This window comes from Lissotriton vulgaris, chromosome 1_1 (assembly GCF_964263255.1).
Source record: "Lissotriton vulgaris chromosome 1_1, aLisVul1.2, whole genome shotgun sequence".
NCBI classification, from domain to species: domain Eukaryota; kingdom Metazoa; phylum Chordata; class Amphibia; order Caudata; family Salamandridae; genus Lissotriton; species Lissotriton vulgaris.
In genome coordinates, this window is record NC_141685.1 from 772,190,848 (window position 1) to 772,208,553 (window position 17,706).

Genomic DNA, 17,706 nt, shown 5'->3' on the forward strand with positions numbered 1-17,706 from the left:
AGGAGGATCACGAGCCCAGCTAACCAGAGAGAGAAACCAGGGTACTTATAGGTCAAACAACCAGGTCTTTACACTTTTCCTGAAGATCCTGTAGTTTTCCTCTTTGCGTATTTGAATGGGCAGAGTATTCCACAGGGTTGGACCCAGATGTGAGAATGATCTCCCGCCCATTTTGGCCCGTTTATACCTGGGAACCGCAAACTTTGCTAATGTGGCTGAGCGAAGATTGCGATTGGGAACGTGGAGTTTGGCAAGATCTAGGAGATACTTGGGGGCGGTCCCGGCTTTAATTTTAAACAAATAGCTCAGCGTTTTAAAACGAATCCTGTTCTCGACTCTGAGCCAGTGCAGATCCCTAAGATGTTTTGTGATACAGCAAAGTTCACCATACATTGTGGGTTGGATACCGCTGACTCACTGGGCAGGTCGATTTCCACGACGGTGTTGCTTTGGCGCCACGCCTGGTTGAGGACTACTGGCTTCTCAGGGGATGTCCAGAACACCTTGATGGACATGCCCTTTGATGGCATTCGCCTCTTTGGCAACAAGGCAGAAAGTGCGTTGGAGAGCTTTAAGGACTCCTGGGCTACGGCGAAGTCCTTGGGCCTGTCGGCCACTCGACCTCCTCCACCTTCTGCTTTTCGCTCCTTTCATGGCCACAAAAGGGGCAACCCACAGCAATCGCAGAGCCACAGGCCACAGCAGCAATAACCTCAGCATGGCCGCAGACGTGGGAACCGTCGAGGCGGTTCAGGGGGCCAACGGACGGGCCAGTCCACTTCCACCCCTGCAGCATCCGCTTCCAAGCCCTCCTAGTCCGTCCTTTCAGTGCCATCAATTGCCAGTCGGTGGGCGAATACGCCATAATCTCCACCACTGGCGCAACATCACTTCGGACAAGTGGGTGCTGCAAATTGTGCGAAGGGGCTACTCCCTCCCCTTCGAGACAACCCCTCCAGCCATGCCATCTCAGTACCACCGCATGTTGCGGATCACTTGGCACTTCTCCAGCAGGAAGTTGCGGCCCTCTTGGCCAAGGGGGCCATCGAACACGTTCCAACGCCAGAAGTAGGTCGTGATTGTTATTCCCACTACTTTCTGGTGCTGAAGAAAGACAAGGGCCTGCATCCTTTCTTAGACCTTCGGAACGTAAATCGCTTCTTCCGGAAGGAAAAGTTCAAGATGCTCACACTTGCTCAGGTCTTGTCTGCCCTAGATCCGCAAGGCTGGATGGTGGCGTTGGACTTGCAGGACACCTATTTTCATATTCTCGTCCTGCCTGCCCACAGACGTTACCTGCGATTCACGGTAGGCCACGAGCATTTTCAGTTCACCGTGCTCCCCTTTGGCCTTACCAACGCCCCTCGGGTGTTCACGAAAGTGATGGCAGTGGTCGCAGATCATCTGCGCAGATTAGGGGTGTCAGTCTTACCCTATCTTGACAACTGGCTGTTGAAGGCGGGCTCGCCTCAGGCACTTGGCTCCCACCTCCAGTCTATGGCCGACCTCCTGCAATCGCTGGGGTTCTCCATCAACGTGCCGAAGTCACAACTGATTCTCTCCTAGAAGCTCCTTTTCATCGGAGCGGTTCTGGACTCAGCGCAGTTTCCGGTTTATCCTCCCGACAGCGAGTCCGGGACATTCAGGCTAGGATTCCGATCTTTAAGCCTCTGTCCTGGGTTTCGATCAGGATAATGCTTTGGCTGCTGGGTCTGATGGCCTCCTGCATCCTGCTCGTGGATCATGCCAGATGGCATATGCGGGCTCTGCAGTGGGACCTGAAGTTCCAGGGGGCACAGCACCAAGGTAACCCGTCCGATCACGTTCAGATCTCAGAGGGTACTGCAAGACAGTTGCAGTGGTGGCTCACAAATCGGGATTGGGTCAATGGCAGATCCCTCGCCCTTCCCCAACCGGAATACACAGTGGTGACGGGCGCGTCCCTTCTGGGTTGGGGCGGTCACATGGGGGAGGCAGAGATCAGAGGCCTCTGGTCTCCGGCAAAGTCCCAGCTCCACATCAATCTGCTGGAGCTTCGGGCGATTCAGCTTGCACTGAAGGCATTCCTTCCTTCTGTCATATGGAGGGTAGTGCAGGTGTTCACCGACAACACAACTGCCATGTGGTACTGCAACAAACAGGGCGGAGTGGACCCTTTGCCAAGAGGCTCTGCGTCTCTGGGCTTGGCTGGAACATCGGGGCATGTACCTGGTGGTTCAACACCTGGCAGGTTCTCTGAACGCCAGGGCGGACGAACTCAGACTCTGGTGCATGATGGATCACGAATGGCGTCTGAACTCGGACGTGGCGCAAGGTCCTTTCAGCAGTGGGGAGAGCCTTGGTTAGATCTACTCGCCACAGAAGAGAACGCGCAATGTCATCAGTTCTGCGCGTTGAAATTTCCAAGGCGGCACGCGCTCGGAGACGCTTTTCGTCGGGAGTGGAGTTGCGGTCTGTTGTACGCATTTCCGCCTATACCACTTCTGCCCAGAGTGCTGAAGAAGATCAAACGCGACCAGGCCCAAGTCATCCTTGTGGCTCCAGACTGGGCACGAAGGTACTGGTATCCAGAGCTACTCAGTATGTCAGTCGATCCCCTGGTTTGTCTGCCTCTTCAGGAGGACCTTCTGTCGCAGCAACAGGGGACGGTCCTCTACCCGAACCTGTCCAGTCTCCACCTCCATGCTTAGAGATTGAGCGGCGACAGTTGAGGCCATTTGACTTGCCTCCTGAAGTCTGTAATATCATTCTGGCAGCCAGGCGTCCCTCCACAAAGTCGGTATAGGCATGCAGGTGGAACAGATTTGTGGCATGGTGCACAGCAAAGGCTGTGGATCCTCTCTTTGCCCCTCTTTCTGAGGTTCTTCTCTTTCTTCTTTCTCTTGCCCAGCAGGGCTCTGCTCTGGGCACTATCAAGGGCTACCTTTCTGCCCTTTCGGCCTTTCTAAGGCTGCCTGATCAACCATCTTTGTTCAAGTTCCCTATTGTAAATCGTTTTCTGAAAGGCATCACACACACGTTTCCACCTGTTCCCTTTGTGATGCCTCAGTGGGACTTGAACCTGGTTCTTACTTATCTGATGTGCGCTCCCTTTGAGCCACTTCACAACTGTCCTATCCTACTTCTTACTCTGAAGACTGCTTTCCTGGTTGCCATCACCTTCTGCCAGGAGAGTGAGTGAGCTCCAGGCTCTTTCCTCAAAACCTCCTTTCTTTTCTGTCCATCCGGACAAGGTTGTGTTGCAGACAAGACCCTCTTTCCTGCCCAAGGTAGTCACAGCCTTCCACATCGGGCAGTCCATCACCTTGCCCACCTTCTTTCCGCCTCCGCATCCCTCGAAAGAGGAAGAGAGGCTCCACCATCTGGACCCAAAACGTGCGCTCTCATACTATCTGGATCGCACACGCCAGTTCCGGGTGGATGACCAACTCTTTGTTGGTTACGTGGGCGCTAAGAAAGGACGGGCGGTGCACAAACGGATCATCTCTCGGTGGATCGTGTTGTGCATCCAAGCGTGCTACTCTTCGGCTAAAAAAGAACCTCCTGCTGGGCTGAGGGCCCATTCCACTCGGGCCAACGCGACTACTACTGCCCTGGGCCGAGGAGTCCCCTTGCAGGACATTTGTCAGGCAGCTACGTGGGCCTCGCTGCACACGTTCGCAAGACAATACTGCCTGGACAGCCATGTCCGGAGGGATGGCTTCTTTGGCCGTTCCGTACTCCAGGACTTTCTGGTGTGATTATTGGTTCGCAGACCCACCACCGGGGTTGGTATTGCTGGGGTATCTATTCTAAGGTAAGGAATCTATCACTAACGTGTCTCTTTCAGATGCACAAGTTACTACTTGTGTAACGATATATCTGTAAGAGACATTAGTTAGTGATAGATTCCTTACCGACCCACCCATCCTCCCCGTTCTGCGAACCGATATCTAGGGTTAAGGTCATCCCCTTTCAGGGCCCTAGTTTCAATGGCACCAGTGTTGGTTTTTAACATGGCTCTGCATTTCTGGCGCGGAAAAGCTGTGTCTAAGAACTGACGTCAGCACGCGGAGGCATCTAAGTACTCCGACAACGTCATCACGGTGCCCACGACGCCGACGACGGACGTGGAGCCGCAGACGACGCCTACCGACGCGCAAGGGTACTGCTACGCAAAAATTTCCGGATCCAGTCTGACGCCTGGGGATATTCTAAGGTAAGGAATCTATCACTAACTAATGTCTCTTACAGATATATCGTTACACAAGTAGTAACTTGTGCACTGGCAGTACATATGTGTACCATAAAAGTGCAGTTGCTTATATAAAGGCGGTCTGTGACTGGATTGGGCTGATCCGTTGCCTTATGCTGTGTGTTGAGGTAGGAAGAAGCAACATGTCAATGTCAATTGAGCAAACCAGGAGATAGACATTTCAAAAATGCTTTATAATCTTATATATGCCTGTATTTTAACAATGAGTTTTTTTGGAGTTGGGCAAGATATTCACAAACCTGCAATACCTTAAGTTGTTATTAGATGCAGTGGCGGCAGACCCAATGAGGAGGTGGTGAGTGGGTGTAGGGGGAAGCGCTGGTGGGGGAGTGCGCAGGGGTGGTTAATAATTGTAAAAAACACTTACCTTGAGGTGCGCCCACCTCCCGCTTCGCAGCTCTGTGTTTTTTCCTGGTCCCAGGCTCCCAGCATATACTGGGACAGACTCCCTGTGCAATCCCCACGCTGCTCTCATGGTATGAGAGCAGCGCGAGGATTTGGTCTGAGCAGGCTGAAAAGATGCTCCGCTCAGATCAGGGAGTCTGTGGTGTTTCTCCAGCCCGGCTGTTCAATTCAGCCGGGCTGGAGAAACTTAAGTGTGCACTTCTCCCATGCCTCAGCCCACCCTTCCCTGAATGCGCTGGCTCAGAGCTGGCAAATGAAAAATGACATTATTTAGGTAATCGTTTTATTTTTCACCTGCTGGCTCGCCATTGTGGAGGAGCCACCCTGATTAGATGCCCTCTCGACTCAGATGTAAAAGCCTGAAAAGTCTTTCATAATGCTGCAGTACTTAAGGTGGTTACATAGTGTCCCTCTCTAGTCAGATCTGACTGCTTTAAGTCTTCACCAAGCTGCACTACTTCAATTAGACTCTAGATGTGCCCCCTAAGTCCAATGCAAGCGCTTCAATGTCCTTCATAAAGTTAAGGGGGTGTTACTTCTAAATAAAATGTGCATAATCACATTTGCTATTTTAAGGATTTGTATTTGTTTCCCCTAGGTTAAATAAGTATGGCACAGGGTTTTCCAACAACGAGTCAATATTGCAGATTTCAATACATTTCTTGAATTTTTTAGAAGTGATAACACCCTACAGTACATAACTACTTGGATTTGCTGGTTAATACAAGTGCCTTGACATATCTACCCATGGTAAAGAGAAAAGTCGGTTGGTGTGGCTTTTAGCTGGGTGTATACATGTTTATATTTAAAAGGCTATTCCTGTAAGTGCATGGTAGCAGTGATAACTGCCGAACAATGTAGTCTGAAGGGGCAGAGGAAGTGAGATATGTGTTAAGCATTTGGCAATATAATTCTCCCATATAGTTTGAAGATTGTAGGGTTGAGCACATTTACATTTTATTTGAGTGAGTTATAATTTCAACTCTTCTTTGTTTTCTTCTTTCCTAGACAAAAGCTAACGATTGGATGCTACCAGCTTGGTGTCTTGGAGCAGACGATGAAGTCTGTCAACGAATCGATTTGTTCGGAAGCTAAAGGCAGGGGCTGGATGTGATGCGAATCCTCGGCCGGAAAACCTGGTCGGTGGTTAATCGTACTCACAGTGTTTCTTTCTAACTGGAAGCATCAAAGGCGATGGCCCTCCGGTTCTCCCTGTCCACACAGACCCCCAAAAGGCCTTCACTTTGTCCTACAAAAGAAGCGCAAGACAGTATAGTGGCTGATGTTTTTATTTCGTTAAAAATTAATGCCACAAAAGCTACGCTTCTGCCCACTAGTGCTTTTTTGCCTGGTGGGAGGGGACAGACATGCCAGTATTACCTTGCTAAACAAACTTTACCTCGCAAGGCCGTTTTATACCAGCTGTGGCTCCTTTGCACCTCGCCTATTCTGACAGCCGACACCGTGGAAAAGTCAGTCCTTTCAGAGGCAGTTGTGTGCTCAATAATTATAGTACATGTCCGAAATGTCATCTATGTGTTCTTGGCGATCGGAGCTGATTATAGAGCAAAATAGCGTTTGCTGATTTGTTTCCCGTTTGTTAAAATGTCACTATTTTGTAATGGAAACACCTTGCATATTTTTTTAAACTGTACTATTCTGTATTAAACCATCAGGACCCTTTTAATACACACAGACACACATACATCTGTGTATATATGTGTGTGTTTGTGTGCGGAATAGGTGTATAGTAGTGTATAGTTTTTAAAGGCGAGCTTTCATCTTTTCCTTCTTATTCAGCTTGCCCTGTGTATCTAATGCATTGTCAATGGCTGAAAATGTGTAATATAATTCTAATTTATTGCAAAGTACGTGCTAATAAACTACAAAGGGTTCTGTTTTCAGTGCCTTCACTAAGCACACTTGAGTTTTCACTCATTCTGAATTTTCCTGTGTATGTGTGTCCTAAAACAATGTCACTATAACTTCAAGCCAGAATATGTTTTTTTGTGTATTGGAAATCAGTTACATGTAGGGGCTAAATAATTTGCACCCCTTTCACATTTGGATTGATTTAGGTTTCCTTTGCCAGTTCCTGCCAAACTGAGATACCTCAAAGTCAAGTAATAAGACAAATACTACTACAGGTATGTCCACCACCCCTTTCTCCAGAACCAGGGGTACTCTTATTGCAGGCAGGTATGCTCAATAAGTTTATGTAGGTTCTGTGTGACAGCTAGTGCCTGGCCCCTTTGACACCCAGTGGCTCCCCTTCCCTTAGCCCTTTCATCTGCTGCTAGAAACTCCAAATGTTTGTGCAGCCCACGGAATTTTATCTGCGCTCTAACATGTATGAGCACATTTTGTGTGAGCCATTGTATTTCGTTTCACAAAGTGCTATCATACACATCGTTTATATCCTGTTCTTTTGCTGTGGAAAAGTGGTATCAAGTGGTACTTATGCTACTTATGCTAACCACAGAGTATTCTGTTGCAGACTTACACTCTCTGTACTCTACTGAGAAGCGCGTCCTAAATATAAACAGCACGGTTCACTTTCTTTTTGGTTTCTTTGCCTGGTATCCCATTTTTGGATATACATGCTTGAAAGTCATTATGGATTTGTATCTCTGAAGCAGACACGCCAGTAGAAATTTCCTATGAGTGCTCTTGTTTTTGTAACCCTCACCTAACAGATCTGTACTGGAGTGAAGAGTGTTTTTGTGAAGAACCCAGTATGAATGCCAAAAACAAAAATTCTACTGAACATAGGATGGCTTGCAATATCCCTAAAATGAATTTCTTTTTGGAATACAGGCATTTCAAACTCTCTTATCCATACGAACCTTAAATCTAACTGTAAGCCCTTTCCTCAACCTTAATCTACACTAACTTTAACTTCAACCTTAAATTTATCCTTAAACTACCCTTAACTCCGATCCATAAAAAAAAACCCTCTCTGTTAGTAAAGTATTCAGAAATTAATACCAGTATCCGTTTATACCTTATACAATGCAATTTAGCACAACAACTTGCCTTCACTGTAATTTTTTTCACAGTGGCATTTCGTCATAAAAGTGACTTCATAATCCTAGAATTCCCTCACATATAGGAGTTTTTTTTCTTAGTGATCTGTACGTCCTTCTCAAAAATAAGGAAAGGCTCCCTGAACATTGGTCACTTCATTACTTGTTGGTCAATGACTGTGATGTTCCTTCTTCATCCAACATTGAGGGTTGTTCCAAAATGTTCTCTAGGTCAAATCCTTTCAGTGCTTTCACAGCATTACAGTCTAGGCCAGATCATCCAAGTCTTGCCGTGCTCTTCCACCAAGGATTAATACTTTTGAAATATACTTTTACCAGCACAGTCCTCATTTTTAAGTCTCGCCTAGCGCTGGAGCGTGCATGCGCTCCTCGCTCTGAGAGGCTTATTGTGATCGAGAAAATTTCAGCAGTGGACTTGTAGCCACGCCCATCATTTTGATTGGCTGGCTTCATCATTTATGTTAAACGCTGGCCTCTGATTGAAAGGAAGGCTTTTTTGTTACCGCCCTGTGTCCTTCTGCGACGGCGCATCCGGACTGGACTGTTAGCTTGTGACATTACACCCACGGTCTCCATTAGTCTGTAAGCACCCTTTTGTTTTTATTTACAGCACGGTCCGCTTCGGCCCCCCCTTGTTTATCCGGTCCACTTCGGCCGCGACTGTTTATTTATTTAATTATTGTGCCACGATGGCCATAATGACAGCTTCGTTAGTGATAATGTGAGCCGAGGCTCCATTAACCCGAGGTGCACAGTAACCCTGGGCGTAGTACTACGCTGAACTAATGGAGATTGTACTAATTTGCACTGCACAAATTGCACATAGCACTGTACAAAAACCGTGCTTAATCACGCAGAGCAGCAGCTAAATCAACATCTTCAGATGCTTTGATAAAGCAATTTTACATGCTAAAAAGCATAATACCAATCCACAAAAGTGAACTTTTTGAATTAAAATATTAGGCAATGAGAGAGGTGATGATTTTGGGGTCTCTCCTAACCTAGGAGGAGGACCAAGCAGATGCCTTGAACACAAAAAACATAAACAAAAAGCACGTCTTGTTGAACTTCGGTGGTGGTCCCATGCTCTTAGGACCACCCCAAGCACAGTTATTGGCAAAAAAGCAATCCCAACCAAAGGCCCTGCAAAGCATTATGGGACGAGATTAGCAGTGGGCAGTGAATATTATAGTACCCAATATCAAAATAATTCTAAAAAGAGCTGCAGTTCAACTAGTTGTTTCTAGATGTCCCTCACGAGTCAAATGCAAGGTCTTTGAAATTATTCTTACATCAAGCTGCAGTTCCACTAGTCGTTACTAGATGTCCCACACGAGTCAAATGCAAAAGCTTCATGAAAGTGTTTCAATGCTTTTGCCCAGTATACCTTTTTAGGGTTCACCAAATGTCAACAGCCATTTGGTCTTTTATGTTCCAGCAGCTACATTCATGCCCAGCACATGTGTTAAAAGAGCAGCGGCCATTTGCTGTGTTCAGCCGCCCGAGGAGCACTCGTCTACGAATTGGCGTCGTGTGAGGCATTCAGCAGCCACCAAGGTTAAGTGAACACACAACTCCAGGAAGTTGCGTGTAACCCGCAGAACGCGTGCTGCAAGCCAACCAGAGCTTTGATAACTTGAAGGTCATTGCCTACTATCGACTCCAGATGATTGTGTGCCTACCTGTGTTGGGATTCTATTTTTAAATTTGACTTTAGCCATGACAATTCATTCATTGGTTTGTTCTCTTATTCACGTTTTTTCTTCAGCCCCTTTTACAGCCAGGGGCATAGGATGAGCTCACTTCAGCCATTGGCTAACTAACTGCGAGAGAAGTCAGGATGTGCTCTTTCAACAGAAACACATCTGTGCACAGTTGGTTCCCTTAAATGCCAGGGCCTACCATGGCAATGTGTACTTTAGAATACCCCAAAATATTTGTGCTTTTAGCTGACCTTGGTTGACGCAGAAGACCAAAGTAAAGGTTAATGTTTAGTAAATTATGCAGCACAGCTGTGCGGGATCCTGACATATAAATTAATTACAAACGTGACGCATTTGCAAAGCCAATAGGTCTGGTATTGACTATCAGCTTTTGCTCCTACTTTATATTTTGGAGGCACCCAGGACCTAAGTAAGGACAGTGGCAATGGGATGGCCAGTGCAGACAGGATGTGGTCTGGTGGGTAAATTGTTAATCATGAAACCATGGTAACATAATTTCAATTCTGGATTTCCTGTTTAATCACATTGTGTTATCCTGGGCAGTTTGTTTTATTTGCTTCTGTCTCCACTATGGTAAGAAAAATAAAGGGCAATCCAATACCCCTTGCATGCTAAGGTCTGAGTATACAGCAAATATAGACAATGCAAATGAGGTTTTCTTTTAAAACAAGCATACAAACATCTATAAAGGCAGATTTATACAATCGTAACTCAATCATTTCATTGTTATCATTGCTACGTAACTCAATTAAATTAGGAAAATATATCCAGAATCGTACATGTAAAATAAAACATTTTCGCATTAAAAAGCGAGTATACAACATCACATTGACCACAAACTATTGCATAACATATTTTCAACCTGGTATTCACCTGACCAGTGTTTAAAGAGCTCTGTCTACATAACATAATGAGAATCACCTGAGTGTTGTGTGCTAGAATACACAATCCCTACATTATCCATCAAAAAAAGGGAATTTATAAATTAGGTTAACCCTAGGATTAGTTATTTGCCTTTTATGTATGTGTTAGTTATCAAAACAGATCAATAAAAGGCATTGTGTTAGGGGAGAGTAGTTGGCCTAACTGCTACGATGGTCGAATTTGAATCTGGGGAACTGGGTTCGAGGTTTGGCAATGACGCTGTGATTCTGGGCAAATCACTTAATCTCCCCGTGCCTGACAAAAAAAAATGAATGTATCCTCATGTAAAGCAACTGGTGCTATGTAAAGCGCTCTGATACCCGATTCGGGTCAAGTTTGCGCTCAATAAAATAAAAATAAAAAATAGTAAATAAAATTGTCATTTACAATGCCAATAGCTTAAACTCTCGTACATGCAAGACCTATTGCATTGCAAATGCTTGTTTAATATTTCAACTTTTGAAATACCTCTCCGGTGGCTTTAGGGGCGCTTTTCAACATCAACATTGAGCATCAAGCCCTGAAAATATCAGAGGTGCCCTGACCTTGTTTTTTAATGTACATTTCAATGTAGTTCAGAGCTTCAGTTCACCACGTGTGAACAGAATTTTCTATATAGCGCAGACTCGACCCAAAAGTATTGGAGCCCTTTACATGAGCACCAGTTACATTGCACAATCACACGTTCATTTTTGGTAGGTACAGGGAGATTGTTATTTGCACAGAATCACAAGATGTTGAGCTGATGCTGAAAGTCGAACCTGATTACCAAGGTCGGCAGCTCTGTCAATTACACCACATTCTCCCCCAACTTCTGTCTACTCTGCCTCCATTGTCCATGTCAGTACTAGCACCGTCATAGCCGGAGTTCCAAACTCGGGTTCCACATCCATCCCCTTCCCGCAAGCCCTGATGGATTTTTTTAAGAGAGTGAAAGTCCCCTATGGCACTCTCCTAGCCTCCATGGGACCATGGCTCTCCAATTGACACTTGTCCTCTGGCTCCATCTGTCCCTCTAGTGCTATAAGGAATCCACTGGGCAGCATCTTCACTCGCTCCCACTGCAGAACCCTTGTCCCCCCAAGCTTGATGTCGCTACAATATCGACATAACAATTGACTGCAGCTCCTTTGTCTCAGCCCGACTCCAATGCCTTCACCACAACGATCTCAGCCCCTCTATTGATTTCGACCCTGGGGCCATCTCTGTTGTCGGTTCTAGAGCCCTGGCAGCCTCTGATGCTTTGGTGCAGACTGTTAAAAATTCTATAAGAGACCATTCCAATGTCTTCTAGATACTAGGAGGCTAATAGCTGTCTTTTAGAATCAGACTCAGATCAGCTATCTCCAGAATATCAAGGGGATGGTGATGACACTGGCTCTGTTTCAGACCTGCTCTCTCCAAGAGGCAAGTGGACTGGTACTCTGTCCTCCCCACTCCACCATCACCTCCCACTGAAATAGATTCTGACCCATTCCCTGAATAAGCTCCCACTTGAAAGGGCTCCTTTTCATTCATTCAGGGCTAAAGAATGCTGCTGACTTATTGGAGCTCGTTCTTCAGACACAGCAATATAAATCTAATATTCCTACAGACATGTTGCAGTCAACACCAGCTAGAGATGAGCTTCTTTTAGCATCTAATGAAGATACCATCAAGGAAAGTACCTATGGTCCTAATCACACGTTTGTCCTGTTGTTCCTAGGGCAGCTGCACATCCGTATAGGCCAGCTCTGGGAAATTCTTCCTTTCTGTCTGTACATCCCTTGCCTGAAAGTCTGTTGGTTCAGTCGTTATCCACATCACAACTTACTCCTGATGCTTTTCCCGCTCACTTACCAGACAAGGAATCTAAAAATAACTACAATTTTGAGGTCTCACAGGAAGTATCTGCATTTTAGGGTGGGTTTCACACACTACCAATTTGCAGTTCTTTATTTTGAGGTGATATCTACATCCTGAGTCTTCACAAAGGTGATGGTACTTTGTGGCTGCAGCTCTTTCGAGGAGAGCAGTAATTGCTCTGTTTCCTTACCTGGATGGTTGACTCCTCAAAACAGTTTTTTCCATCAGTATGCCCAAATCACACCTAGACCCATCTCAGCATCTCCTGTTTATAGGAGCGTCACACCTGCACGAGGATTCAACATATTGGCGGTATGAACCTGATGTTTTGAGAATGAGCTCAGATCCCAGCCTTGATGATCCTGAGACTGCTTGCTGTGAAGAGGGTAGTCCTACACTAGGTGAGGCGCATTTCTGGGGTAACGCTGTCAGAGCACTCTGGTCTCCAAAAAAGCATTGATTACAAGAGCTCTGCCAGGCTCCCTATCCCTTTGCTGGCAGTCAGCCCATCCTAGGGTACAGATCCTTCCTTCTTCTTACACATCCTTCTCATACACAAACAAATAGGGGGCAGTGGGGGCCTCATCTTCTCTATTGGGAAGCACTGAGGCTCTGATCGTTGGTCCATTAACAGGGGCTCTGTGTGGTTGCAACCTCCTGGATGGCTCACTGAATATCAGGGCTGACAGTTTTCAGTTGAAGTGTTAGTTTCCTCTTCTCTATGCATTTACTTCCATGCTCTTGATTCCTCAGATTCTGAGTAAGATTTGCTAAGATCGAGCCCAAACCATACTCATTACTCCAGACTGGCCTAAAAGGGTGTTGTACACAGTCCTATGGCACCTTTCTCTGCCCACCTCCCCACGTTGTGCCAAGGTCGTCTTTCAGAGAGGAAGAGTGGGGTAGATAGTTCAGCTTTGAAGGAAGCTCCTGCAGTGAACCTTAGTGGAGAAGTGTGGCTCAGGGGTTAGAGGCGGCAAACCCAGAAGCTGAGATCGGCCCTGGACCAGGGTTCAATTCCCCGCCTCGGCGGGTCTTGGGCTCAAAAATTCCACGGACTCGATAATTCTCGTTCCGGTGCCTACTCGACTCACGGGTTCACACTCTGCGACTCTGGGCAATAGCTTGCTTAATCTCCACTACGGCCCCTCGCGGCGGGATGCCTGGCTTTCACCTTGTGGATCTCACAGGGGAATACCAGGACGGGTTCCCAAGGCAAGCGCCTTGATGCCTTCGGGTGATACGTGCGCTATATAAATCGCAATACATTTACATACGTTCGCTCCTATCGTGGCCTACACCCAGCCAAGGGATTATTGACTCTAAATGCTATGCCCCACTCACAAAATGAAGATCAGTTCCTGTGTACCTGAAATAATTGGACCCTTTCCAGTTAATGATCATAATAAACCTTGGAGGAGCTCTGGCAAGAGACATTGTAGGCAACCCTGGGCCTATATCTTGATTAGGATATACCCTGTTTGTGTGTCACTGCAATACCAAGTTCAAGAGCACCCCAAAGGTCAACTGTATTCCAAGCACATTTTTCCTCCAGTCACATTTCTCTTGGCTCTTTAACATTAAATATACCCCAATCTGACAATTTTGTGGCCCAGAAGAGACTACTCCTACAGAGAGTATCTTCTAAGCTGACTACTGCTAGCTTCCCCCTTCCACATATCAATTGCCGATCCAATTGCATGTATGTCAACTGCTGATCCTAGTGCATACTGTTTCCATTGTTGTGTGTTTTTGATGTTCAACTGCTTTCATTTTCCCCTCCCTTTTAGTGCCCATCACGATGCCTTGGTGGTTCCTTTCTCTAAAATCTTTATATGAGCCCACGCTATCTACCATTCTGACTTTTGGACATTTGTCCCAAACCCCGTCAAGACTTACTGATCCCTTGTCCATTAGAGAATCAGATAGTGAGTACACTCCGCCACAAGATGTAGCCGGGGCTTTTGCCCGATATAATGCTACCCTCTATGCAGCCCAAACGGAGGTTAGCGATGAACACATATGCAAATATTTCGAAGGCATTGAACTTCCTGTCTCTCGTTAGAAAAGAAAGAGGCTCTTGATATAGACATTACATTGGAAGAGGTAACAGAAGCTATTAATAAGTAGAAACTGGGGAAATCCCCGGGTCCCAACGGTTTCCCGGTAGAATTCTTCAAGAAACATAACACTTCTGGCGCCACATTTACTCAAGATGTTTCTGGAATCTAGAGAGGAAGGGTTGTTCCCCGCTGTTCTCAGAGCGGCGATTGTGGTGGTAATTCACAAGACCCGGAAACCCCCAGATGGTTGTGGCTCTTACCGCCCTATATCCTTACTGAACAATGAAACTAAAATCCTAACCAATATCCTTGCCACAAGCCTAATAAAAGTAATTATGTCACTGGTTCACGATGATCAATCAGGCTTTATGCCAAAACGAGCCAATCGTTGCAACTTACGCAGGGTGGCCAACTGGATGGATGTCGTCCAAGACCGGGAAAACCCACACCTACTCCTATCCCTAGATGCCGAAAAGGGGTTTGACACCATCCACTGGCCCTTTATGAGATATGTTCTAGAAAGATTTGGATTTGGGCCCGGTTTCCGAGACTGGATTGCGATGCTCTATGCGAAGCCCGAGGCTAAAGTTCAAGTTAATGGGGCTACATCTGACTCTTGGCCAATACAACGGGAACTATGCAGGGATGCCCCCTTTCCCCATTTCTCTTTGCCCTTATCCTAGAACCACTTGCCTGTGTTATTAGAGCTATCACTGGGATGGGCGGATTCGTGGATGATGGCAAGATGTTTGAAGAGGAGTAAATCCACATTGTGTCCGATTGGGGGGAAAGTGGAGCCACAGGCATATCCGGAATGCTTACACTGGTCAACAGAGGGATTCATGTTTCTTATTACCACTTATGTAGCAGAGAGCCTGACACGTAATATCAGAAGAGTTGTCCTCAACTTTCAAGTAGACGTTCAGAGGTGGGGAAGACTCCCCCTAACCATTATGGGAAGGGCCGCCATGTATAAAATGATTACACTTCCGCAGCTGCTCTATGTGCTGCAAAATACTTTTTATAGGATCCCTGACACAGTGTTCAATCAAATAGATAGTGAAGTACGCTTGCTTTTGTGGGATGGAGCCCGCCCACCAGTGGCACTCAGAACCTTGTAGAGAAATTCATACAATGGTGGTCTGGCTCTCCCGGACATTAGGGCGTACTACAGGGCATCCCACCTTATTTTAATAAATGAATGGATACATATATTAGGGGATTATTCGACATACAGGCTAGAAAGAATGCAATTCAGAAATCATACATATCTCCACTGCATCTATGCTGGCAAGGGCAGTGGTCGGCTACTTCAAGTAACCCAGAGGTCACTGGAGACTTGGAAACATGCTGAGAAACAAATGCAATGGGACAAGAAATGTACCAGGGAGACCCCACTATGGGAAGGAAATAGATTGACTGAGATAGGGCAACTTAGAGGGTTTAGAAAATGGGATCTAATTGGCATCTCTAAGATAGGGGACCTCTTAGATAGGGGGGTGTTGGCCTTGTTTGATACACTCAAGGACAGATATCAACTTCATGACATGCAGGTTTGTGCATACTTTCGTTTGAAACATGCATGGATGGCGGAGGGACTAGACAGGGAGGTTTTACCAGAATATGCCCATTAGAGGGTCGCCTTTTGCAGGAAGAGATGCCGGCTAAAGTTGCACTTTTAAAACCTTACTCAATAATATGCCCGACAAGCTTGGTCCACTTCGAACCAAATGGGAGGTGACCACCGGAACATTGGAAGAACTAGATTGGGAGGCCGCTCTCATGCATCCACGAGAAGTGGCAATCAAACTTCGGCTGCGCCTCATTCGGTAAAAAGTGTTACACAGAACATATTTTGATAGAGCCCGACTTCACAAAATAGGGAGAGCGGACAGTCCTAAATGCCTTAGATGTCATGGGGTGGATAGGACTTTTATACACACTCTGTGGGAATGTACGGCTATCTAGGTATACTGGAGAAAAGTTGTGCATGAGCTTAATAATATACTTAATGTTCAGATAGAAAGGAGCCGAGGTTTCTTCTTTTAGGTATTTTCACAGATGTAGATATCTCACGACGAAATGTAATACTAGTTAACCTGGGATTAGTGGTGGGCAAGCGGGATATAGCAAAATACTTGGGAGCGCAACAAATACCCACACTTAAGGAAGGGAGGGCATGTTTAGACTTATACATGGTGGCAGAGCAGGTGACATATAAGGCTAGGGGATGTACGCGGAAATTTAAGAAGATATGGACACCATGGATGAAATATTACGGCTTAGAGTTGGATGGAGAAATAGAGAGGGAGGGTTCATTTTCAAGGGGGATTGAGAGGGGACTCTTAACTGAGGTATTGTATGACCCGATTGGTGCCGAGCAAGAAATGTGTAATTTTGAGTTGTGTTCTGTGCAATACTGGATTTTACTTGATTTATGTTTGTGTCCTTCAAACTGTAGCCCTGTAACGGACATGCAATACGGACATTGGCTGGCTGTGACTAACATACAATCTCTATGTGTTATGTATTCATACTATGTTCAATATGTTATATTCTTGATAAAACAAAATAAAAATATTTACAAAAAAAACACTTACTTATCCCTGTTTATATGCCAGTTTACCCTTTCTTGGCATCCTGTCCACTGTCCGTAAGAGACAGCTGGTGGCATTGCTGTTCATACCAGACATGTCCCTTCTCGTCTTCCAGGAGGGGCCCACCGGTTGTGCTACATATAGTATACATTTCCTTTGATGTTCATTTGTAATTTTCCTTTGTCATTTTCAAAGCATTTATTTATAATGTTCCACTGTCATTTTCGCACAAAGGCACTAATGTGCAGAATGCACTAACAGTTCGAACCCGGAATGGGAACTATGGTGTGTGCATGGTTGCTGTTCCATGTCAGATATTTTCAGGCTGGGTGTTCTGTTGTCTATAACTTTGGCAGTAATGCATGGCCTATCAGTGGAAGATCTTTTGGTTATCATTAGCAAAAGAAGGAGGCAGAAAGAGGATATCTGGGCAGGCCCAGATATTATGTTTGATGATGGTTTTTGAGTAGCCAGATGAATTTGCTGAATTTCTGCAGTAAGTGTGAATAAGATTGACTTGCAGAGTGAAGAAGTTGTTGTGTAGCCTTGCTCCAGTATTTTATAGTGATTTTCCAGGGAGACCTCACCTGTAAAGTGACCCAGATCTTTAGCAGGCTTTAGTGGGCATCCACATGTCAGAGAGAGGTGTGGTAGGTATCCCTGGAGCCACTTGCGGCAAGTCCCAAGGTGCAATTCCCCCTAGGAAGCCTGGACTTCTTGCTCCTACCACACAAGGAGATTCCAGAAGGAGACCAGTAAGTTGGCAGATTTTTGGGACTGTGACATCAAATTAAACAAGCATTTGCAATGCAATAGGTCTCGCATTATTAAAGTTTGAGCTATTAG

At 45.9% G+C, this 17,706-nt stretch overlaps 1 protein-coding gene across 1 annotated transcript in view; it reads left to right on the forward strand.

Moving 5' to 3' along the window:
- Positions 1 to 6,582, forward strand: part of SWT1 (SWT1 RNA endoribonuclease homolog) — a 1,175,709-nt gene extending 1,169,127 nt beyond the window's left edge. The window contains exon 18 of the mRNA XM_086956007.1: positions 5,669 to 6,582. Within this exon, the coding sequence (XP_086812133.1) occupies positions 5,669 to 5,774 (106 nt within the window). The 3' untranslated portion in view covers positions 5,775 to 6,582. The remainder of the gene's footprint in view (positions 1 to 5,668) is intronic.
- The last annotated feature ends 11,124 nt before the right edge of the window (positions 6,583 to 17,706 follow it).